Source organism: Typopeltis vanoorti, chromosome 13 (genome assembly GCF_054136105.1).
Source record: "Typopeltis vanoorti isolate ZY-2024b chromosome 13, IOZ_Tvanoo_1.0, whole genome shotgun sequence".
In the NCBI taxonomy this organism is placed as follows: Eukaryota; Metazoa; Arthropoda; class Arachnida; order Uropygi; family Thelyphonidae; genus Typopeltis; species Typopeltis vanoorti.
The window spans coordinates 80,869,324-80,894,669 of record NC_143561.1 but is presented as its reverse complement, the minus strand read 5'-3'; the positions used below and the strand labels follow the sequence as shown (position 1 = coordinate 80,894,669).

The window sequence follows — 25,346 nt, the reverse complement described above, 5'->3', positions numbered from 1 at the left end:
AAAAATGTTAAGGCTGGTACTGGAAAATTCAAGTTGGTATCAGATAAATTTACAAATATTTCATTTAATAAAAATTCAATGCTTTTCCTAGGAATATGTTACTAGAAAATAATGATGAAAATATTCTGAATTATGTTGATTTATTAGAGACAATGGTCAGTTCCATAAATGTCACCAAGTAGGAAGCACTGCATTGTCTAGAATGTTCAGATACCTCTCGGAGTTCAGTGTTTGTGGCACCACAAACAGCAGTCCAGGGCCAAACCAGGAAAAACAGGACCATACCATAACATCATCTCCAAATTTCATAGTTGGGGTTACACACCCTGGTAAGAGATGTTCACTGAGCATCCTCCACATATACACCTGTTTTTCTTCTTCTTCTCAGTAGAAAGGGGGGAGGGAGTATGATTCATCGCTCCATAACACAGCTTTCCAAGCTTCTGCTTCCCACTATACATGCTCTTGCACCACTAAAAATAACGCTGTGTTGGTTTGGGTAATGTGGGGCTGCATATTACAGTCCTAATATGTTACTGTTATGAGTCTCGATTCTATTTTTGGGCAGACTGGAACATGAATCTGCACAAAAGCATTCTCGATTCTGAATGTTTCTGTGCAGATTCGTGTTCCAGTCAATGTTCAAGAACTCTACATTCAGCGTGTTGGCCAAGGAATGGTCGTTTTTACATATTAGCCTTCATAGCACCCTTTGGTCATGTTTGGTGAATGTGGTGAGTTGTCCACTGAGAGTAGTACTTGCAACTGATTCTTTGTGCTTCCATTTTAGTATGGTATCAGTGATTATTGACCTGGGATGGCTCAATTTGTGAACAATTTGCCGAACAGATAGACCTAAAACATGGCCTCCTATCACAATGCCCCTTTCAAACCTCTGTCAGTTCCCTTCTCGCAACCATTTCACCTGGACACAGTTGCACTGACTTTTTACCGGATACAAACAACACGGCTCGTTAAATGTCATAATGTACTTTGTTTATGGAGTGTTCACTGACTTCTTTTCCACATAGTGTACAATAAATTCAAGCATGCTTTCTTATCTTTTTTTTAAGCAAGCTGGTTATTAAAAATTTAGTAGCACACCACTATAATTACAATTTCTCTTTATCATTCTCTATTTTAACAACATGTACAGAATAGATACATGAACCAAATTTTGTTGGTTCATGTATCTATTATAATCAACATAATGAAAACTGATAAAATTAGGAAGTCTGTTGTATATTCAGAACATGTATTTTTTCCATTATTAAAAAGTACACAAAATAAAACAAAACAAAATTTATTTAATCATATCCAACTAAATACACTTTTCTAAATAAACAATAAGCAACTCTACAGCAAAATGCAAATAATAAACTTCTAGTATTTCTGAAATTTGCACTTCACTGCACATCACTAGCATATCATTAATTCAAATTATGCTGTACGTTGATATTTATTGATGTTCCTAAATATTTAGATGACTATGGATCATTTTTTTTCACTTTGAGTTTTATCAGTACTGCTAGATGTCAATGGAGAATATATAAAAGTAGTGATTGTTTCTTTAGTAAATCCAGCTGCTTTCTTGGTTCCTTTACATACTGTTTCAGGCAATGCAGACAGGAACTGAAAACTTCTAAGGACACCTATAATGATGTTCAATTAAATAAATATGGACTCTTCACAGAAGTACAGAATACTTTGCATATAACAACTCAATCTATATATATTTTTTAATTGCTACTTCAAAAATGATGGCTGAATTCAACATGTAAAACATAACTTTCTAATCAACTGTGGAAAAGTTACCTGTTGCATTACAGGATTCAGATGAAATATTGTAATCAATATTTCATCCAAGTTACATGGCCATTACCAGGAAATGCAGAAACACTACAACAAAGCTAAATTGTGACTAGCTTCTGGTTCTTCATTTTGAACACTCCAGTGATGGTTTAGATCACAGGGCTTGTTAGATGTTAGAGCCCAGCAATAATGTCTACCATATTTTTGATAGCTTTTTTAGCAACTATACTCGGTGAATTTGGTTAAATATGGTTAGTGCTGTGGATTCTACAAAAAGGCAACAGGTCTTGGATCTGTATATTATAGTGTTTTTCATATCATATTCTTCACAAAAGAATATGCAAAAAAATCTTTCTCCACATATAAAGATCAACTTCTCTCCTATTCAGGTATGTAGAAAATTCCAAAAATTTGCAACCATTCCTAGTATGCACAATAGTGGTCAGAAAGAAGGAGAAAAAACATTCATGGATATAGTAAATCTGGATGAATGAACCACACAATAGAGACCTTATAGGAAAAAAGTCAACCTTACTACACAAGAACACATTCAAGATTAATGACTTTTTCCTCAAATCTGCTACTGCACTGACCAATCTAGAGAATGGAACAGACAAAGAGAAGTGGAGTTACTCGTGGATAAGAGCATTCCACATTCACTATCCAGAGCAAAATTTTTAATATGCCAATAGCTGTGAATGCAAGATGCAGTTCTATAGGCATTATATCATGTCAATTTCAGCATTTGTTCTAGATCTTGTACCTTCTAGTGTCCTCAAACATCAAGCAATGAAGTTTGTCTGGTTCCATTCACACAATGCGGCCAAATCAATGGAACTGATGTCTAAATTGTGTTAAGACATGTTAAATTGAAGATATTTAAATCTTGCAACAGTTGTGCATTAGTCTTATGTTCTGTCCGATGAGTTCTATTTATTTTTCTGAAGCATTACACATTTCAAAAGCCAGAGTCTCCTCCGTGCTGTTTATGTTCAGGTCTCTGTCCTGCAGAGAGCTGCTGGTATTATTTTAGAGTTATAGAGAATGTTGTTCTGTCCCCTCAAATTTTATTAAATTTATTCATCATTGACAAACTATGGAGTGCTTTTTGTAATAATGTCATTCAAAATCAAGGTTAAATATGCTGTTAGGTAGTAAAAACCATTGATTTGTTCTATGATTTCCTGATTAAGTTTTATCTGTATATCTTTCAATTTTAATTATCTTTATTTTGTGTTAATTAATAGTCATTTTATACTTTCTGCAAATATCTTGTTTGCAATATAATAAAATTAGTTTAATCCTTTATCCAAGTGTGAGCAAAACAAAGTTTGTACCTGAAAGTATCTTCAGGACTGGGGTAAGGTGATACAACACCAGGGCGACTCGTTGCAATGGAGCAAGCTACCAACATTCCTATCTCAGTATCTCCTATAATGCAAAACACATCTCCTTGCGGATATGTCTAATGTTATGCATTAAGGGAAGGGCCACTACCAAGACTAGTTTCGACCTTTATTGAGGTCTCTTCAGTGGGAGCCAGGCCCAAGTGGAGATACCAGGCAGAAGCATTAGCAGGTCATTTCTACCTATAGGAGTTGCCAAATGGTGTGCCACCCTTTTTTAATAAATTACTCTGGATTTAGAGAAAGATGTTGGAAGTTTATTTTTCACTTGATTAGAGTATAACAAAATTAGTTTAATCCTTTATCCAAGTGTGTGCAAACAAAGTTTGCGCCTGAAAGTATCTTCAGGACTGGGGTAAGGTGGTACAACACCAGGACAACTCGTTGCAATGGAGCAAGCTACCAACATTCCTATCTCAGTATCTCCTATAATGCAAAACACATCTCCTTGCGGATATGTCTAATGTTATGCATTAAGGGAAGGGCATTAGACATATCCGCAAGGAGATGTGTTTTGCATTATAGGAGATACTGAGAAAGGAATGTTGGTAGCTTGCTCCACCTTTGCAACGAGTTGCCCTGGTGTTGTACCACCTTACCCCAGTCCTGAAGGTACTTTCAGGCGCAAACAAACTTTGTTTGCTCACACTTGGATAAAGGATTAAACTAATTTTATTATACTCTAATCAAGTGAAAAATAAACTTTCAACATCTTGTTTGCAAGCTGATATTGAAAACTATATTTGTTATCAGTTATAATTAATACACATCTGCATATCAGACTGGTCACCCATTAATTAATTCTCCTTTAGTTGAGGACAGTGCTTCTTTAGAGAGTTCTTAGATAAAAATGTTAAAAAGGCATGAGGCAATTGGGCATCCTTGCATAGTACCACATTTGAATTCAAGATTTTTTGTTGTATATAAGAATATAGTGCACTTGTATTCTGATAGCAGTTTGAAATAAATCTTAATAAGTCATGAAGGGGTTTTTTAAACATTTAACAACTTTTTTTTATGTATTAATTATTTTTATTCCTTTTTTTTTTTTTTTGTTATAATGAGATACAGAAGCCAGAAATATTTTATTAGTTACAAAAAATCACATCACATAAATGCCTTCCATTTTCTGCTTCACAAAGAGGATCCCTTTCTATGGCTTGTTTCATGATAACTGTTAATGTTTCTGGCAGAGCCCTAATTTCTGCATGAATGTTCTCCTTCAGCTGCTGGATTATTTGGGACTTGTTCACATACATATTTTCCTTCAAGTAACCCCACAGGAAGAAGTTTGGAGCAATTAAATCTACAGAACACTGAAATCAAATGCTGATTTTCAAAATAAAATGGCATGATTGGGTTGTGAACTTTTCCATGATTAATTTCTCAAATGTTCCTTAGAATATTGAAAAAAAATAAAATGCAAAAAATTAATAATCAAAAAAGTTATTCACATTTTAAAACCCCTCGTGGCTTATGGGCCACCCTGTATTTCAAAGTTAATATCTGAATATGTTTTTCTCTACTGACAGAATCAAATGCTTGGTTACAGTCTACAAAACAACAGAATCTTTCTCTTTGTTCCACACCTCTGATTTCAGTCAAACTATGAAGAGTAAACATGTAGTCAATTGCTTACCTATTTTCCCTGAAGCCAGCCTGTTCTTCTACTGACTGTTCATAAATGTGATTTAGATGGTTCTTTATTACCTCTACAAAGATTTTGTAGAATGACAAAGGAGAGTGATTGAACTATAATAATTTCTGAACATTATCTTTTTGATGTATAGGCAAAATTTTGCCTATTTGTCAGTCATTAAGGATTGTTCCAATGAGAAGTATATTGTGAATTTATTTAATTCTACTCATTTTGTCTGGTAAGTACCAGAAACAACTTATTAAAAAGAAAGTGTTTAATTACTAGTTTTGTAAATCTTGTCACTTACATCTTCAGATTAAATATGAATTGCAAATAGAAAAAAAGAGATTAACAGACAGAGAGAGGTTTCTAAATTAATAACTGTTATACATCAAATGAACAAACTTGTGCATTATAAACTTGTTTCTGTACTTACCAGACAAAATAAGTAGAATTAAATAAATTCACAATACTCTTTTCACTGGAACAATCCTTAATGACTGACAACAAATAGGCAAAATTTTGCCTATATATTAAAAAGATAATGTTCAGAATGTAATTATTATAGTCCAATCACTTTCCTATGTCACTCTACAAAATCTTTGTAGAGGTAATAAAGATCCATCTAAATCACATTGCATCAATTATTATAGGTGTTTTTCGTAAAAAATAATCAATAAACAGAAATCATAGCAGTGGGTACTAAGGAGTTGATTACTTCTGCACAACCTGTAAGTACTTATAGTGCATCAAGTCAGTTATCTTTTCAATTAAAAATTAACTATATGTAAGCAACAACTATGCCTACCATGCGAAGCAAAGATGGTGGTAACAAAGGCCAACAGTGGAAGAGCATTTCATGTCTCGCTAGTGTTGTGCCATCAATCACCGACAAATCCAATGATAATATATAGTACTACAGCTGTAAAACTGATGTTGATTCATTAGCTGAAAACTAAACTTGAAATACTTGATGATTAGTGCTGCAGTGCACCCTTACCTGCCAATGAACTCCTCAACCTCATTGCATCAATCGTACACGACTCAATCAAGGCTAAAGACAAGAAATTCAATGTAGTTATTTTGAACTTTTTGAAGGAAAGTGGCAAATCCCTAAAAGATGACATAAGCAAATGATTAGGAGAATGCAACTTGGCTTCTAGAAACATTGTCAAGTGCCATTGTTTCAGACCCATAAATAAAAGAAAGGCAGAAACAAACTTTCCATGCATCATGAAAGCGACTTGTGACACACCGACAAGCACATCTAAACTAATAACAGCAATTAATAGCAAGTTCAAGGGATACTCCCCCCCCCACCTAATCGTGCATATGTGCTCAGCCTGACCTAACTTTTGTCCAGAGAGAGAACAAGGATATCAACTTCGAAAACAACTTGAAGAAAAATGCCAAACTAGAGACAACAGTTGGATCAGACTATAAACAAATTAAATTAGTGCAAAAATCAAGTGATATCACTAGTAGCAACCATGGAGACCAGTATGCAGACACTGCATAGGAAATGTGCAAGACCTTTGCAGTCAAATATATGCCCCACAGAGCCTTGTATATTCACTTCACTAGCATCCATGGCCTCAACTCCAACCTTAATACTGTCCAATATTATCTCCAGTCTACCTAACCCCACCTGCTTTTTTTTTTTTTTTTTTTTTGGCAGAAACTCAAATTTTACCTTCCCCAGCACTATTCATCAACCTTCAGAACTACATGCTCTTTAACTCCTTTCGACCCAAGGGTGGTGTCTATTCATATATCTGCTCTGACATACCTTGCCAGAGAGCACTCAACCTAGAATCGCCCAACTTTGAGACCTTCTCTGGTTGAAAATCTCCCTTCCCGACTCAAATTCATTTGCTGTCTTTATTGCTCCCTTAATGTCACCGGACTCTTTAATTTCCTCTCCTTAAAAATTTATTTTTGCCAGTCCCACTTCCCTAACAGCGAAATCATCCTCCTAGAAGATTTTAATATCCACAATAGCACCTGACTTTCCTCCTCCAGTTGTATGGATCTACCAGGCAGAGATGCTGAAACATTTGCCATTGCCAATGACCTTACACAAATTGTTCACATGCCAACCAGAATACCAGATAACCTGAACCAATCTCCCAAACATCCCAGGTCTCTTTCTCACCAATGTCCCTTCCAAATACAAAGTGAATTTAGTGCCCCCCCCACTAGGTAATTCTGACCACAATCTAGTGCTTGTCTCTTCCCCCCATGCAACAACACTTACACAGCCACTCCCATACAAGAGTAGTTTGGCATTATAACAGTGCAAAGTGGGACAGCCTCAGTGAGTTCTATATCACATTCCCATGGTTGGATTATTGTTTCAGGCCTTCCAATCCAAATATATGCACCAAATGTATTACCAAAGTAATCCCTATTCACATGGAAACATTTCCCATACTACTCTGAACTGTCATCTCCTAAATAAACCCTGGTTCTCCAAAAGATGTGCCAGCCATTGAAGGTTGGTCGATTGGTAGAGCCTCTGCTACTAATGGCTCGCAAAAAGTTAAGCAGGTTTGAGTGCGGTTAGAAGGGGTCCAATCGTTCGATGGTGTTGGCACATTCTACCTCAATGAGTCTTTGGACTCCCTGGAGATGTCACATAATAATAATAAGGCTGTACAAATGAAGAATCAAGCATAATACAACTAGCTCACATCAAGAACTCCATCCTCCTTCAGTGCTTATACTCAAGCCCAAAGCAGCTGCAAGAAAACTATCAATGCTTCCAAAACAGAGTTTGAAAAAGCAAAAAGGAGAAAACTAGCAGCCTGTCCAAATGACAGACAAGCTTTTTGGTCTCTTGCCAAAGCAATTGGTTATAATGTTCACCCAAAACTATTCCCACCCCTATCATACCCAGATACCTACTACATCATCACCCACAAAAAAAAGCCAATCTCCTGGCTTCACACTTTGGCTCCAGTGCACACACAACTCATCATCATCATCATACGTATCAAGGATTTAGGCCTAGTATGGCCTGTTCCGGCCTTAGAAGTCATCGTTGAATCGTTTAAGAGGACATCCTGGTTTTCTTTTTCCTTGCACACATAACTGACAATGGTAAATCCCCCCCACCCCCAAACCATTCCAGACGCCCAATATACAATGCCCTTATCCTTTTGCTAGAAAGAGATCGGAAAAATATTGTCCAAATTAGACATAAACAATCCTTGCCCTGATGGCATTCCTCTAATTATCCTGAAGGTTTATCACCAGAACTGATTCTTATCTTATGTCACCTGCATATACTCTCTTACTCCACTGGTATCCCACAGCCTGGAAACTGGCCAATATTCAACCTATTAAAAAAAATGGTGACAAATCACTGCCGTCAAACTACTGTCCTACCTCACTCACTCAGTCCTATCTAAAGTAATGGAGAGAACAATCACTTATCAGCTTTTACACTACCTCGAAGGCACCCAGCTAATAAACGACCACTAGTATAGATTCCGTGCCTGCTGATCAACAGGAGATCTACTCACATATATCACCAATTTCTGGACAAATGCCATGGAGAAATTTCATGAATCTAAAGTGGTTGTTACACTTGATATCTCCAAAGCTTTTGACTGGCTCTGGCACAAAGGCTAACTAAACAAACTCCCATCATTTGGTCTGTCTCAGGATTTCTGCAGTTGGATTTCCAGCTTTTGGTCTGAATACACACTGTGTGATGGTCAATGGAAGAGGGCTGGTCTCTCACCAGCCCTCTTCCTTCTACATATCAATGACCTCCAACCTAATATACAGTTTTGCAGATGACAGCACACTGCACTCCTTCCTTTCATTTCATAAACCTTTCTCTACACAAGTCACCTCAACCTACAGAATATCAACCATCCCTGCCCTCAATTCTGATCTCCAAGCTATCCTCCAATGGGGCTCAGATAACCTCGTCAATCTCAATGCTAGTAAAATCCAGTTCTATCTTATTTCTCACAAAAAAAATATTTTCTTCGAGTATTACTTTTGACAACACTTATTCCAGACAAGATAAGATCTCTCTCTCTCTTCTTGGAATTACCTTGACACCAAGCCCCTCCTGACCTAAATACAGCACACCATTGTGCCCTCAGATTCTAAAAAAACTAGGATTATCTTTTGCTCAAGATGTTACTTCACCTCTGAATGGCTATTAACCTTATACAAATCACAAATCCATCCAGCTATTGAATACTATTCTCATATTTGGAGTGGGGGCCTCCCTAAGAGCTTCCTCAAAATGCTTGGATCAATCCAGAGGAGAGCAATTAGATTGATCAATAACCCAACTCACTCCTCCCTCTTTTGCACAAGTGTTCGGTTTCTGCATTATGTATTCTATAATATTTCCATGACAAATGTTCATCTGAAATAACATCGATAATTCCCCCACTCAGTACTAAGTCTGTTGGAACATGTGCAGCTGTCACCCAACATCCCTTCACAGATAATAAACAAAAAGGCATTTTGTTTATTATCTTTCAACCTATAGAACAAGTTCTTTTCCTCCTCCTTATTCCCTGCTACTGCTATACTGTGGAACAGTCATCCCTCCTGATGTGTTTCCCAAAGAATACAATATACAATCTTATAAATCAAATGTAAACAAGTTTCTCCTTTCCCAACACACTATCTATACATGGTACTAATGTACTATAGGTTGATTAACCAACTTCTCATGCATGGGCTCAACATTATAAAAAAAGAACATCGAATAATGTATTGAGATGTCGGATGCATGGGTCATTAGAATTTAGTTTTTAAGTTAAAATAGTGAACCTTCTCAAATAATACAACTTAAAAGTTGCCTTCATACCAATAGAAAAAGGTACATGATGCTTAAAGATTACCAAAACAACCTCATCCCTCCCTCTTAAATTAGCAGGGATGTGCAAAATTTTCTGTAAATGTGGTATATGTTATGTTGAACACACGGGTCTATCTCGAGAAATCCACTTAAATACAATCCATTTTGCATTTCACACCACCAAAGAAAAGAATCAAGTACTTTGGAAACTTAGAAATGTTCAATACATAAAATTCAACAATTATGTTTGCAGATTTAAAGAGGCTAGTGAATGATATGTTCAACCCAACATAATAAAAAAAATTAAGGTCGCAACTTAAACCAGCATTGGTTAGAATACATCAAAGACTTCTATATTAACGAATTTAAGCATAGCACAATAAGCCGCTGACATCTCAATACAGCCTCCATTTGGGGAATGTTGAAAGAATGGGTATTCTGCCATGACCCACCTTCGAACCTTGATGAAGTAAGGATAAAAATTACATGATATGATATGTCTAGCAGATGTCCCAACCCTTGTTCTCCAAGATGACATGCTCCCAACCCTTGTTCTCCTTTGCATGCTCTACGAAGCCTGTCTTGAAATACAAGGTGCCCATTTTGAGTACGTAATCTACCATCGTTAATGCTTTATTCGACCAAGATTGCACAGATAGTTGTGGATGTATATATCATCATGTGCAAACATATTTCTTTGTTAATAAACCTATTTATGCCATAACATGCATCATTGTAATTATTAAGTACTGGTTTTTTTGTGCTATACTGTATTATATTTTAATATATAAGGGTGGTCTGAAATGTTCTTGGCCTCGACCATAGATGGCAACACTATTTGCAAGATTTTTTTTTCTAAGTTGGTACATCTGTCATAAGCATCCATGTGAAATTGCAAGTCATTCTATCAAGTAGTTTATTTTACAGTTGTCTGAAGCAAAAGTGTTGTCTGTATCCCTTGAAATGGATAAAATCGAGTATCGTGTGGTTATCAAATTTTTTGTAAAAGAAGGTTACGGCAAAAAAAATTCATTTGAAGTTCATAAAAGTTTATGGGCACTCTTCCTTCGTTTTCAACAATTAAGAAATGGACTACCAAGTTTAAACATGGCCATACCAGCCTTGAAGATGATCCATGTGAAGGATGTCCAAAAATTGTAACAACACCAGAAATCATTGATCAAGTGCACGATATGGTATTGGATGACCGGTAAGTCAAAGTGAGTGAAATTGCTGAGACTATAGGCATTTCAAAAGAACGTGTAGGATATATTTTGCATGAAGAATTACCAATGAAAAAGCTTTGTGCGAGATGGGTGCCGCGCTTACTCACAGCAGATCAAAAATGCACACGCATGAAAATCTATGAACAGTGCTTGGAGCATTTTAACAAGAATAAACCAGATTTTGTGCATCGATTTATTACTATGGATGAGACTTGGATTCACCATTACACACCAGAATCCAAATAGCAGTCAAAACAGTGGACAGAAGCCGGTTCAGCGCCAAAGAAGACAAAGTCGGTTCCATCAGCAGGAAAGGTCATGGCATCGGTGTTTTGGGATGCTAAAGGCGTTTTGTTTATTATATTGAAAGGGGTAAAACAATAATTGGGGAATATTATTCCGATCTTTTAACCAGACTAGATGAAAAAATTCATGAGAAAAGACCCGGTTTGTAGAAGAAAAAAATCATCTTTCATCAGGACAATGCACCTACCCACAAAAGTGTTTTGGCAATGGGAAAATTAAGGGATCTGCACTATGAATTGTTGGAACATCCACCCTATTCCTCAGATTGCACCCTCTGACTTCCATCTCTTCCCAAAACTAAAACTCTTCCTTGCTGGTCAGCATTTTTCTTCGCATCAAGCAGTGATTGCAGCTATATATAAGGGTATTTTGCAGATCTTACTGAAAGCCACTACAGGGAGAGGATAATGGAATAAATGTATTAGTCTTAAGGGAGATTATGTTGAAAAATAAAAATAATTTTGAAATTATAAATTATAAAATCATTATTTCATTGTTAGGCCAAGGACTTTTCAGACCACCCTCGTAAGTAGGCTTCTATATATTTATCTGCTTTATCATTCATCCAATCTATTTTTGCATTTCTGCACATCCTGTCTATAGTTGATTTTGTGGACTTCTATATCTTTTGTTTTGGTCATTATTTATTCTATTCAAACGTTCTTTAGCCTATCTTTTCTGCAAGAACAATCATTATCTCATGTGTTATCCTGAATTGTATAGTTTTGTTTTTTTGAGAAATCTGACAGCATAGTTGACTATGATGCTTTTGAAAAAATTCCTTTTCTACCTTTACTTCTTGTTTTGTCTTTCCATTATACACTGACTGATCTTATTTTTGTATGCTCTTTTAACAATATTCAAGTAGAGTTTTTCCAGGTCTGGTTTGAAGATTTTTACTTTGTTTCTTTTTTATGAAATGTTAATCAGATCTTGTCAGAAAGAAGTTCATGGTCTGTGTCTAATTCAGCACTATGAAGAGTTTTCACATTTAAGAGAGATTTTACAGTTAAGTAAATTAGAAAGCAAAGTCCAGGTCTTTGATAAAACAGTGTTTGCTACTATGAGATTATTATCTCTATGAAAATCAAGTAAATGTGTGAAATTTAAAATGCAATATCATTCAGAAAGTATTTTTCATGTCACCAAATGTGTAAAAGGAAAATGGCAGCAAAGGCTTCAAAAGTTCACTGTGTTCAGGTGCAAAAATGCAGCAGTATAGAAAGCAGGAGAATTAAGCAACTAATATTAACGATGCTATGCAAAATAGCAGAATTATTATAGGGAATGTGGAAGAAGTGAATGTTAGTGTGCGAAATATGAATTGTGGCTGAAAGTAATGTAGATACCAAGGTGACAATAAGAAGTGAAATAGCATGCTTAATGTGGCATCCACAAGACAAAACGTGAGTTAGCGAGACTGGAGAAATGATTGTCGTGTGGTACATCAGAAAGATAAATGGAAGAACATAAACTAGAAAAGTATGCAAGTGCAAGAAACTAGGAGTAAGAAGATCGGTATTGTATGGAGATTCAATAAGAGGTATACTTGATGAGAAAGTGACAAAAGTAGGGTTTTCCCAGGTGTACATATCAAGGATGTTAGTGAAGCTGTTAGTTTGCAGAGGGGAGAATTGAAATAATTGAATGTTTTAGCTGGTATGAATGATTTGAAAGGAGAAATATGCAATGACAGAAGATATGAAAGAGTTGCTGATAGAAGCAAAAAAGAAGTGAGAATCTAAAGATTGCATGCGAGTCAATGAGAAGACTGCGCAGGAAGAATTTACTTAGTGCATAGTTCATAGATGTATGGAGTGAATTTAATATTTGATGGACAAAAGGAGTTGTACAAAGGATGTCCAGAAAGTAAGTTCCGTTTTTAAATATTTTCACTGCAGCGCTGCGATTGCAATGGTGCACATGCATGCCGAGTTTGCCGATTTGTTAGCAAGGTGTCAGTGCAATTTTCAGCAGTGCGTACACTTCTTGGTGTGTGTTTATATTGTCTAAGAAAATCTAATTGTCCGCCCAATGCGAAATTAGGTCAGTTATCCATTTCTTGAATGAGAGGAACGTTAAAGCAGCTGAAATTCATCAGCAAATTATTGAGGTATATGGAAAACATGCAGTGAGTGATTCAATGGCACGAAGATGGGTAAGACTTTTTAATGAAAGAAGGACAAGTGCACACAATGATGAATTAGTGATCAACCATCTTTAGTGACTGACGATTTGGTGTGTTCAGTTGAAGAGAAGATTCGACAGAATAGGGGATTCACTATGATGTCACTCTCGCTGCAATTTCTAGAAGTTTCACATTCATGTCTTCGTGCAATTATGTCGGAGAAACTGAATTATCGGAAATTGTGTGCACGTTGGGTACCGAAGTTGCTTACAGAACAACACAAAGTGAATCGGCTGGGCAGTACGTTGGAATTCTTGACACGCTACCATGAGGATGGCAATGTTTTGCTGAGCAAACTTGTCACCGGGGACGAGACTTGGGTGTCGCATGCAACCCTTGAATCCAAGCAACAGTCCATGGAGTGGAGGCACACCTCATCATGAGTCAGGATGAAATTGAAGACAACGGTTTCCACTCGGAAAATCATGTGCACTGTGTTTTGGGACAGACAAGGAATTTTGCTGATAGACTTCTTGGGTCAAGGCTCCACAATCAATGCGAGTATTTACTGCCAAACCCTTATGAAAATGTATCATGCGATCCTGAATAAACGACGCGGCATGCTTACTAAGGGCGTTGTTTTGATTTATGATAACGCCCGCCCACCAAGGCCGGCAGAACACAACAACTTCTCACCACGTTCGGCTGGGAACAATTCCATACCCCCCCACATATAGTTCTGACCCTGCGCCAAGTGACTTTCACCTGTTCAAACATCTGACATCTTTCCTTGGTGGCCGGCGGTTTGAAGACGATGAAGAGGTCAAAGAAGTAGTCAATATGTGGTTTGCGTCACAGGCGGCAACCTTCTACGATGAAGGTATACAACTCTTAGTGCCCCATTATGATAAGTGCCTGAACAATGCCAGAAATTATGTAGAAAAGTAGTGAAAGATGTCTACTTTAATTTCCAATAAAGTTTTTTTTGTAAGTATATTTGTTTCTCTGAGAGCCCATCGTAACTTACTTTTTGGACGTCCCTCGTATATACCTGATGGATTGTATTTAAATAGTTTTGGAGTTAGACATTTGGAGAGAGAGTATTGTTCAGTGAGAGGTTGGAAGTATAAACTCAGGGAAACTAGATGTATCAGGGGGAGATGCAGTCGAGTGTGTTTAGCCACCTCTGAGAAAAATGAGTGTGTGTGTGTGTGTGTACATTATTAATTATGCAATGGTGAATGCAGTTTTGCAGGTTTCAAATCTGAATGGGTTGGTAATGACATTACACAAGGGTAGCTGGGTCCAAGGAAATGCATGTACACATGCATTTCAGCATTTATTTCTGATATTTCTTTATTTCTGATACTAGAAGTATCAGAAATAAAGGAGAGATGTTCTTGGCATAGGCCAGCTTAGTTTGGCAAAAATTATAGGCATTAGTGAGACCTGGTTGACAAAAAATGATATAACTACAGGAACAGAATATAAAGGGTATTGTATTTTCAGAGAGAATAGGACAGGAGGTGAGGTACTGCTGACGATACATGAAGAATTTCAATCAACAAAAGCTATCTGGTGAGAGATAGATGTCAATAAGACAAAACATACTGTTAATTGTTGCTATAGACCTGTGGGTCTGGGTCCAGAGGATGATGCCTTTTACATTAGATGTCATGAATTAGCAGATTAGCACAATGAGTGCAGGCCAAGCAGTTATTATGGGAGACTTCAACTATAGGAACATAGATTGGAGGGAGTAAAGGTGACATAGCAGGATGGAAGTGGAATTTATACAGTTGCTAAAGAATAATTACCTGAAACATCATGTCATGGAGGAGACCAGAGATTTTGAGTGTTGGATAGCCCAGGTAGACACCAGGCAGTCTTGCTCTGGGTAGTTGCTAAACATTTGGAATTTTCTATCAAGAAAGGATGTATGTTGAAGCTGGTAATTATGACAGACTTAGAAGGAACTGATGGAATTTGTAATGAAATACTAAGATATGGAGGTAAAGAAATGACTGAAAACATGAGAAATTTATTTAAACATATCCTTGAGAAAAGACAGCTTCCCAATCAATGGAGAATGAATATTACAATATTTAAAAAGGGAACAAAACCTGAATCCAAAAACTATTGAGAAATAAACTTATTGTGCACCAACCTAAAATATGTACAAGAATTATCAAAGAATAATTAGAAGCAAGACTAAATTATGATGAACAACAAGGATTCCATAAGGGCAGATCATGTACTGATGCTGTATCTGTTATAAAGCAAATAACAGAAAAAGCAATACAATTTAACTAATATTTATCTGTTTCATCGACTTAGAGAAGGCTTTTGAGAATCAGATTAAGGATGTCCTGAAAGTACTAGCATTAATAAAAATACCATTGCAAATCTTTGAAATGATCAAAAGATATATAAATGAATGTGTAATAAGATATCAGAATATAAAAGCACAAAAATTCCTTATAAGGAAAAAGATCAGCAAGGTAATTCTTTAAGTCCATGTTTATTTACCATAACCATGGATGAAATAACAACCAATTTTAAGAAACAGAAATTAAATGGAATAAAAATTTAAAAAGAAAATTTAAATTTTGTTGGATATGCAGATAATGTAGAATTACTTGCAGATAATGAAGATGATTGAAAAGCAATTTTTCAAACTCCAACAGATATGCAGCAGATTTAACATACAAATATCAACAGAGAAATCAAGCATAACGGTAACTGCAAAAGAACCAATCAGATATAAGTTAGAATTAAATAGAAAAAAACTGGAAAAAGTAAAGAAATTTAAATACCTAAGAATAACTAACAATGAAAACAGGATGAACTAAAAGAACAATCCCCGAAGGCTAATAAAATATCAAGATGTCTAAATTCAACTATATGAACAAAATAAAGACCAAAAGAAAGAAAAGTAAGAATATATATATATAAATCAGTAGTCCGACAATATCGACGTATGCATGTGAAACAAGAACAGAAACATCGAAAATACAACAGATAAATACAACATGCAAAATGAAAACATTAAGAAAAATAGTTAAAAAAACAAAATTTCATAGAGTAAAAAAAATAAAAGAATTATGAAGAATGTCAATTACAACCATAAATGCGCAGATAAAAAAGAGAAGATTGAAATGGAATCAACATATTAACAGAATGGACCCAAAAAGTATAGTTAAATAGTAAGTGACTAGAAAACAAATATGAAAAGATCAGTTAGTAGATAAGAAAATGATAAACCGCCTGCTTTGAAAGAAGCTTAAAGCAAGAAGCAGAACGAGGCATCTTCGAGTAGTACCGTGGCTTGAGAAGCCACAAAGAAAGAATGTCAGTAGGTTATGGGAAGTCGTCAAGTATTGTTTGCGAGAAACAGTATCAGACAGCATACCTACAGTCAGGAGGATAGACCGTGTGTGTGTGTGTGTGTGTGTGTGTGGAGGGAGAGGATCAAGTGGATGAGTAGAGATATAAATCAGAAGCTGCAAAAAATTGTAGAGGGGATATAAAAAAAAAAGTAATCAGCATAGTCATGAAAGCACAGGTAAGAAGAGTTACTATTTTGATAAGAAAGGCTAAATCTGATTATGAGAGGAAATCAGCTAAGCAGGCCAAAGTAAACCCAAAAGAGCTTTTCTTTTTTTCTTTTGTTATGTAGTAAGTAAGAGGAAGGATGACTTTAATCAATAGTGATGGCAGAAAGTGACAAAAGAAAAGAAATGGTTAAGTTGCTGAGTGATCACTTTGAAAGGTACCTTCCAGGTGGAGATACTGCAGTTGTTGATGTGATAAGTCTGATGTCAGAATTGAGGGAGGAGATGCTTAACATATTGAAAAATATTAATGTGAATACAGCAGAGGGACTAGATGGTATAATGGCCTATGTGCTATGGGAATATGCAAGAGAATTAGCAGTACCACTGCTAATTTTCTTGCACATTACATAAAGGTGGCTCCAAGGCAGAAGTAGCAAATTACAAACCAATTAATATCTCAAGAGTGATGATTAAAGTATTAGAAAATTTGGTTAAAGGTAAAATCCAGCAGTGGGCGGATAGAAATACAATACTCTAAGGTGGCCAGCATGGCTTTGTAAAAGGTAGGTCCTGCTTTAGTAATTTCCTAATGTTTTATAATAGAGTAACAGCAGAATTAGATGAGGGAAATTGCTACACCATGCTGGACAGTGGGCGGATAGAAATACAATACTCTAAGGTGGCCAGCAGGCTTTGTAAAAGATAGGTCCTGCTTTAGTAATTTCCTAATGTTTTATAATAGAGTAACAGCAGAATTAGATGAGGGAAATTGCTACACCATGCTGGACTGTGAAAAAGAATTTGATAGAATACTGCATGAAAAATAATTACAAATTATTATAATTATAAAAAATTATTACAAATAAACAATGCATTGTTCATATGCTTTTCTTTTTATAAGCTAAGTATGTTTTGTTTAAAAATTTTATTGTATTTTCCAAATAGTCTCCATCCTTGGTTTATTCTTTGTTTTATTTCATGTTCCCAATTTCTATCTATGTTAATTATTTCACCCAAATATTTAAATTTAATTATATTTTCCATTTCTCTGTCATTTATTTCTATCTTGTGGTTGTACATTAGTTTAGTTTTATCAATATTTATGTTCAGACCAGACTTGTTGCTTTCTGTACTTAATAATTTCTTTTAGCTCATCAGGTGTTTTATAAAATAGTACAATGTCATCTGCAAATCTTAAATTGCTTAGATATTGATCATTTATTCTGATACCTTTTTTTTAACCCAATTTAAATATTTCTTGTAGGCAAGCATTGAATATTATTGGTGACATTGTATCTCCTTGTGTTATTCCTCTGTCTATTTTAATTTTTGCTTTTAGACGTAATTGTATATTACTTATTGCATTTTGGTATATAAAGGAAATGGCTACACCATGATACTGGTGGACTTTGAAAAAGAATTTGATAGAATACTGCATAGAAAACAATGCATCATACCAGCTCAAGAGACACTGGAAAATAAATTAGGAGCTGCACAGAGAAACATGGAAAGATTAATGTTAGATATAAAAAGAATAGATAAAGTAAAAAACAGATACCAGGGAAAATACAGCATTAAAAGACATCATTAAAGAAATAATAAAAAAAAAAGGAGATGGGTAGGACACATCACAAAACAGGGAGACAACCACTGGACAAAAATTTGTACAGAATGGCAAGAATGAGAAGGTTCAAGAAGACTTGGCAGACCATCAACAAGGTGGAGAGATGAGCTACATCCTTCGATGGGAAATGACTGGAGCTTCTGAGCCAGAGACAGAGAAATGTGGAAAAACATGGAGGAGATCATCATCCAGCAGTGGATGGATAAGGATTGATTATGATGATGAATACAGTGCAACTTCAGTGTCTTTTAGAATCCTCAACTTGTGGACAGCTTGATACTATAACCTATTTTATATTCCTGCAAAATATGCAAAGGATTTTATAGATTCGCTAAGAAACATTTACTATGGTTTAAGCCATCAACTGTTTTGTGGTAATAAGCAGGTATTAGTATATCATTTACAGTACTAGAGATTCCAAGACTCGATACTTGACTAGTTATCAGTAAAATCTGTCTAAGCTTTATTTCTTTGAACAAAATGTGTTAAAACTTGGCAATATTTTTAGTCAAATAGCCATAAAAAATTAAATACATGTACAAGTAGCACAAGTAAAATATAAATGAATACTGATTATCATTTCAGTATTTCTTTCAGGTAGTCTAAATGGGTTATTATAGACTGGCTTTCAAATGCCTTCATTGTTGAGTGAATAGCTTTTCTTATAGTCTGCTATATCTAACAATAAATGTGTTTTCAGATAGTTCTGCAAATTCCCCAAAGAGAAAGGGACAAAAAACAATAGAGTGGTATCTTGCTAATCCGAATTAATAAAAACCGTGCTCTCCCAAGAGACAACAATAACTAGACAAAAATAATCAAATTCTAATGGTACATCATTTTAATTCTGTAAATAAATGAAGTAACTGATAGAAAAAAAGCTACTGCACTGTAATGTAAAACTTAAAAAATAATACAATACACAAGTTTATTTTAGTAAAATATTTAGTTTGTATGTATCTGTGTTGTTGAGGATTCTGATTTAATAAAATTGCTTAGTTCAGTACATAACTTAATTTGCGTAAAAAAATCACTTTCTTGTACACAACACAAAAAAGAAGTTTTTTTTATTTCTTTGTAAAAAAGTCATCTGATTTGATTTTGAATTCACTTTCGGTTCTACCTGTAACCCATTCCGTAACATCTGTTTGTGAAATTTCAACATCTGGATTTATATTTTTAACCAAATTATGCAAGTTTTGAATTTCCTCTTTTTGTGTATCACCGTAGTTATCTTGGTAAATTCTAGAAGGCCACAGTTTTTTCCTTGACGCTCGAATTGCTTCAGGTTCGACGACTTCCCAAGCAGTAGCAACTGAGAATGCTACATTCTTCAAACTTATATTTTTTATTGATGTGGTAAAGTCATAATTTTGGGAAATTACATTTAAAAGCAGTTCGGATTAGCGAGATACCACTGTACAGGCAAACCTCTACTTACAAACTTTTAAGACACAATTAGTTCTTGAAAATACCACATGGGCTAATAAATTACGACCCTCAATTCATTTAATGAAATACAGAATTCTGTGTTTACAAACTTAAGATGACTGAAATTCAACCAACAGTAGCAACGTTAACAATTATGAAAAATGAATAAATTCAGCTTATGAACACATTTCAAGAAATTTCATTAGTTCATTAGTTGGGGTTGCCTGTACTTACTGGAAAGAGAAAGCTCTCTTATTTTCATCAAAGACTAGCTAACTTAGTCCCTCTTGAAAAATGTCCTGAAAATTCCTATCATCTTCACCTCTCCCTCAAAATATCTCTTGGTGAAATAAAGTTAAATTTGATCACATCACGTGATCAAATTAATTACTTTAAATTATCACTATAAATAGCAATGATTTATTTTTAATTTAATAATTCTGAATATTACATATATAAGCATTGAGTCCGCTCGATTGGCTGAGATGCTAGTGTCTCAGTTCTTCAACTAACAAGCTATGAATTCAAATCCTGATGTGGCATGGATGTTTATAAAAGTCTTCAATAGGTAAATATTTTTGTTGCCTGGTCGCCCAATTTATTGAGGCATGAACTAGCTTGAAGTTTGATGGTTTATTTTCTAGAGTAGTTCCCAAATTATTTTAACCTGAGAAATACCCAAGGTACTAAATGTATCTCACACAAAATGGGTTACCAACCTTTTGTGGGAAGGACTCATAAACATTTTTTTTAAAATAACAATGAGCATATAATTGTTATATTTGTAAATAAAAAAAAAATAAAAAAATAGTGCATTTGGACACTTATTCTTTGCTTAAAGATAACCACTGTATTCAATATGAGGAGTTACTTTCAATGATATTACCTTGAATACAGAAAAAATTTTGACTTACATCAATATCTGTTGTTTCCATGCAATAGAACACAGTAAAAAAAAAATCAGAATTTTTAAATTATAGCTAAAAATAGATCATCTTCAGTGTCATTAGGTAGTATTGTAAAATATCGCGAGAAATTTTTTTAAGAGAATTTTCGCTAAATATTTTACGATATTCTTTGTCTGAAATTATAAAAAAAAAAAAAAAAAATGTACTTAGTTGTAATAATATAAAAATGTAAAAGTATAAATTGCTGTTAAAATGCACCTGCACTTTAGACTTGTTGTTAAGAGCTTAATAAGGAGTTAAGCCGGATTAGCACTGAATACCACCAAAATTGTAAGGTCTGGCGGCCAGCAATGACGTCAAATTTTTCAATGTTTCTGGCTAATCCTGTAATACTCTGTATTAAGAACAAAGGACTGAAGTGAGAATAAAAGGCAATGCAGCATGTGGTCAGGGGCTTTTTGGTCATTGGCTCTTCACCTAAGGGGTCTGCGGGAGCTCCTTCCTGCAATCCAGGAGAATCGTTTTCCTGCCGTCATCGCCCGATGTTCACCGCTGCCAGCTCGCTCTAGGCTACCGGTAGCTACGGCAGAACCCCAGCGTGTCCGACAAAGAAAAGTTCTTGAGGAATGACCGGACAAAGGACATTCCAGTTCTAATGTGTATAACGGAATGTATGTTGGACTTTCCTCTCGAGATTGTTAGCAAGTAAGCCATTAATTTGTTGTAGTATGTTATGTGTATGTAACTCGAAATCGTAAAGGATTGAGAGAGGTTACTTGTTAACTAGTGGGAAAAGTGAATGTGAAATAATGGAAATTATGTATTGTTAAGTATGTCTAATTCACAGGTTGATTGTGATAGTGTCTGAATTAGTGTCATTTAAGTTTTGAATATATTGAAAGAAAGTTGAATGTAATCTCTCCTGGAATACTTATGCATACTTGTAAGCCAAGTTGTGTCATAGAAGACACTTTTACATCAAGGCAAAACAGGTTTCCCTGATAGCGAAAGCACTTGCTATCTGAGCAACAGAACTATAGTTTCTGTTGCTCAGATAGCAAGTAAATTTGTGTGTTAAAATGCTTTTGATTATGTTAATCTTTTAAACGATTAAGTTATTTTCTGCTAGCGAAAGTACTATAGTTTCTGTTGCTCAGATAGCAAGTAAATTTGTGTGTTGAAGTGTTTTTGATTTAGTTAATCTTTTTAATTAACTTTTATGTGCTCTGTATCGCATCTTTTAGTTTGATAATAAATATGTTTTTGTTTTGTAACTACCTGGTTCTCATTCCTTAGCCAATGCACTATTCCGAAAATATTAACGAGCCTGCGGGAATAGAATATAGTAACGGGCCACGACTTGCATATAAAGATATTGTATAGAGGTATTAACTTTTGTCATCTTCTCGCCCTGACTTTCAAACATAAAAGAATCAATTAAGTGGCATAGTCATTACGAATAAATAAATTTCTTAATTGACATTGTGCGACTGCTCAAGAACTGTTATGTTAGATAGACTTACAACATGAGGTCTAACTAACAACAGAAAAAGCAGGGGGCAAGAATAAGTATAAGTAAGAATTTAGAATAAACAGATAAATAAACTGATAAACGAAAAGACAAAGAAAGTATATATTTTACAGTATAATACAAGGTAGAACTAGAATAAAAGCCTTGCCACCTTCTTTAAGTAAACATTCAAATTTATGGTAACACTGATAGAGTAGGCACATTTCAGACTTTAAGATATTGTAGTTAGTATCTATTCCATCATGTACAAGGCCAGATTTCTCAGGTTTCCCAACGATGATGTAAGACTGGTGTTCTTGCAATCTTTTCTCCATCAAACGTCCAGTTTGTCCAAAATAAGACGTGGACATCACATGGAACTATAATGACAGTTTGTTGAATGGAATAAACATTGTGGCTAGATTATATTTAGTAAGAATTCTAGAGATTAGTTCTAAGATGCCAACGTATTGTTTCATTACTATTTGAACTAGAATTATATGCATCAAAAATACGTTGTGTGGACCATTGAAAAGTAAGGTTCATATATCTTTTGATGTTTAAAAGTTCTTGAGGATTGTTGCAGTGTAGAACACAAAGTGTAAGCACAATGTAATAAAGTTTTAATAATTGCAGTCTTATGACAGGGATGGTGAGCCAATAGCTGTTGAATATCTTGTCCCATGAAGGTAGATTTCCAATATGCAGAAGTAATTAGTTCTTCTGACAATGAGCAGTATAGTACAATGTCTAGGAAGGAATCTATTTTCATAGTGAAACTAATTTGTGGATAAAGATCATTTATGTAAGCTAGAAAAGTACATAATTTTTCTTCATTTTTGGAGCCAGATAGCAAATATGTCATCTATATAACATAACCCAAACTGACGGCTGAGGGTGTATGAATGAGAAAAGTATGTCTTCTAAATGTTCCAAATGGAAAACAAACTTAATCTTTTTTGCTAGAACCCCCTCGTTTCTGTGATCTACCTAAGATCCACAAGGAAGGCATTCCTCTTTGTCCCATTGTTGACTGTACAGATTCTCCAACATACTGCATAACCAAAATTTTAGTACATTTATTAAAAACTTAAGATTGGTAACTTCAGTTCCTTTAACACGTTCATTGCTAAGCTGAAAATTGGAATTTCGTGTGGTGGCCAAATTATTTTTATTTTTTTATTTAGTTAGTGACGTCCACGCGATAACGCGTGTTCGGCCGTTTGGTGAGAACTCGCATCGCATGATTGGCAATGAACATTCATTGCCAAGCTGAAAATTGGAACTGTGTGGTGGCCAATTTTTTTTTATTTTTTTATTTAGTTAGCGACGTCTACGCAATAACGCGTGATCGGCCGCTCGGTGAGAACTCGCAACACGCGATATCGCGTGATTGGCAACGCACGTGTTAATAAGAGTGTCTGTTGGAAGTTTATTTTCCACTTGGTTAGACATAATATATTTAGTTTAATCCTTTACCCAAGTGTAGGCAAACAAAGATTGCGCCTCAAGTAGTTCAGGACTGAGGCAACTCGTAGCAAAGGTGGACCAAGCTCTCATCACTCCTTGTCTCAGTATCTTCCATAATGCGAAGCACCTCTCCATGCAGCCATGTATAATGCTATGCATTAAGGGAAGGGCCACTACCCAGACCAGTTTCAACCTTTATTAAGGTCTCGTCAGTGGGAGGCAGACCCAGAAGTGGTGAGTAAATTAATGAATAAAAAAAAAGGTTTCCAGAGTAAATTAATAATAAGGTGGTACACCTTTTGGCAACTCATATAAGTAAATATGACCTCTCCATTACTTCTGCCTTAGTATCACCACTTCTGGGTCTGCCTCCCACTGATGAGAACTCAATAAAGGTCGAAACTGGTCTGGGTAGTGGCCCTTCCATTAATGCATAGCATTATACATGTCCGCAAGGAGATGTGCTTTGCATTATGGGAGATACTGAGACAAGGAGTGATGAGAGCTTGGTCCACCTTTGCTACGAGTTGCCTCAGTCCTGAACTACTTCAGGCACAAACTTTGTTTGCCTACACTTGGGTAAAGGATTAAACTAAATTTATTATAACTTGTCTGTAAAACTTGTTTTGACAAAGAAAATAAACAGAGTGAATGACAAAGTTGAGTAATTTCACTAAATTCTGTGGAAAGGCTTGAAAGCAGATGTAGCATATCTTCTAGAGGTATGCTACTGAAAAGTGATTCAATATTGAAACTATTAAATTTTTGTGATGTTTTTGTGATGAATCTTTTTTTTTTTTTTTTTTTTATGAAGGAGCAAGAGTTACTAATCTTGAGTTTTTTAATAAATGTACTAAAAATTTGGTTATGCAGTATGTTGGAGAATCTATACAGTCAACAATGGGACAAAGAGGAATGCCTTCCTTGTGGATCTTAGGTAGACCACAGAAATGAGGAGGTTCTAACAAAAAAGGTTAAATTTGTCTATGGTATCTCCATTAAGGCTTACGACTTCACCTCATAAAGAGTTTAATTTTCTCAGATGACTATTGGTGGGATTGTAATCCTAGTGGGTGGTAGGTTAACTCTCTCTAGTAAAAGAGATTTTTCATTTGTAGAATCCATAACTACCATTGCTTTTCCTTTGTTTCTGTTAAAGCTTTACGATCCTTAAGATGCAGCAATCATCTCGTTATGACTAAAACTGACAGAGGAAGCTTGGATTTCAATAGCACTGATGAAACTTCCAGATAAATTTTATTGGCATCCTCACTGAGGGAGGGCATAAATTATGTTCGATATTAAAGAGAAAATCAAAGTAGTATCTTCTTTGAAACCATACCAGTTTGTCCTTTGGCTGAAATATGAATTTCACTTTCAGTTTTCAAGTCATCCTGAGATGTTTACTACTCAATTATCAGGAATCGCTAGATGTGGGTTTTGTTAGCCACTAGAATTTCTGATCTAAATGTTGTTATAAGAATGACAAAGAGAA

General features: G+C 35.3%; 1 protein-coding gene across 1 annotated transcript in view; it reads right to left on the bottom strand.

The window, feature by feature from the left end:
* Positions 1-1,287: 1,287 nt before the first annotated feature.
* The window catches only part of QIL1 (MICOS complex subunit MIC13 homolog QIL1), a 56,230-nt gene continuing 32,171 nt past the window's right edge, over positions 1,288-25,346 (bottom strand). The window contains exon 4 of the mRNA XM_090403121.1: positions 1,288-1,652. Coding sequence (XP_090259247.1) covers positions 1,495-1,652 — 158 coding nt within the window. The 3' untranslated portion in view covers positions 1,288-1,494. The remainder of the gene's footprint in view (positions 1,653-25,346) is intronic.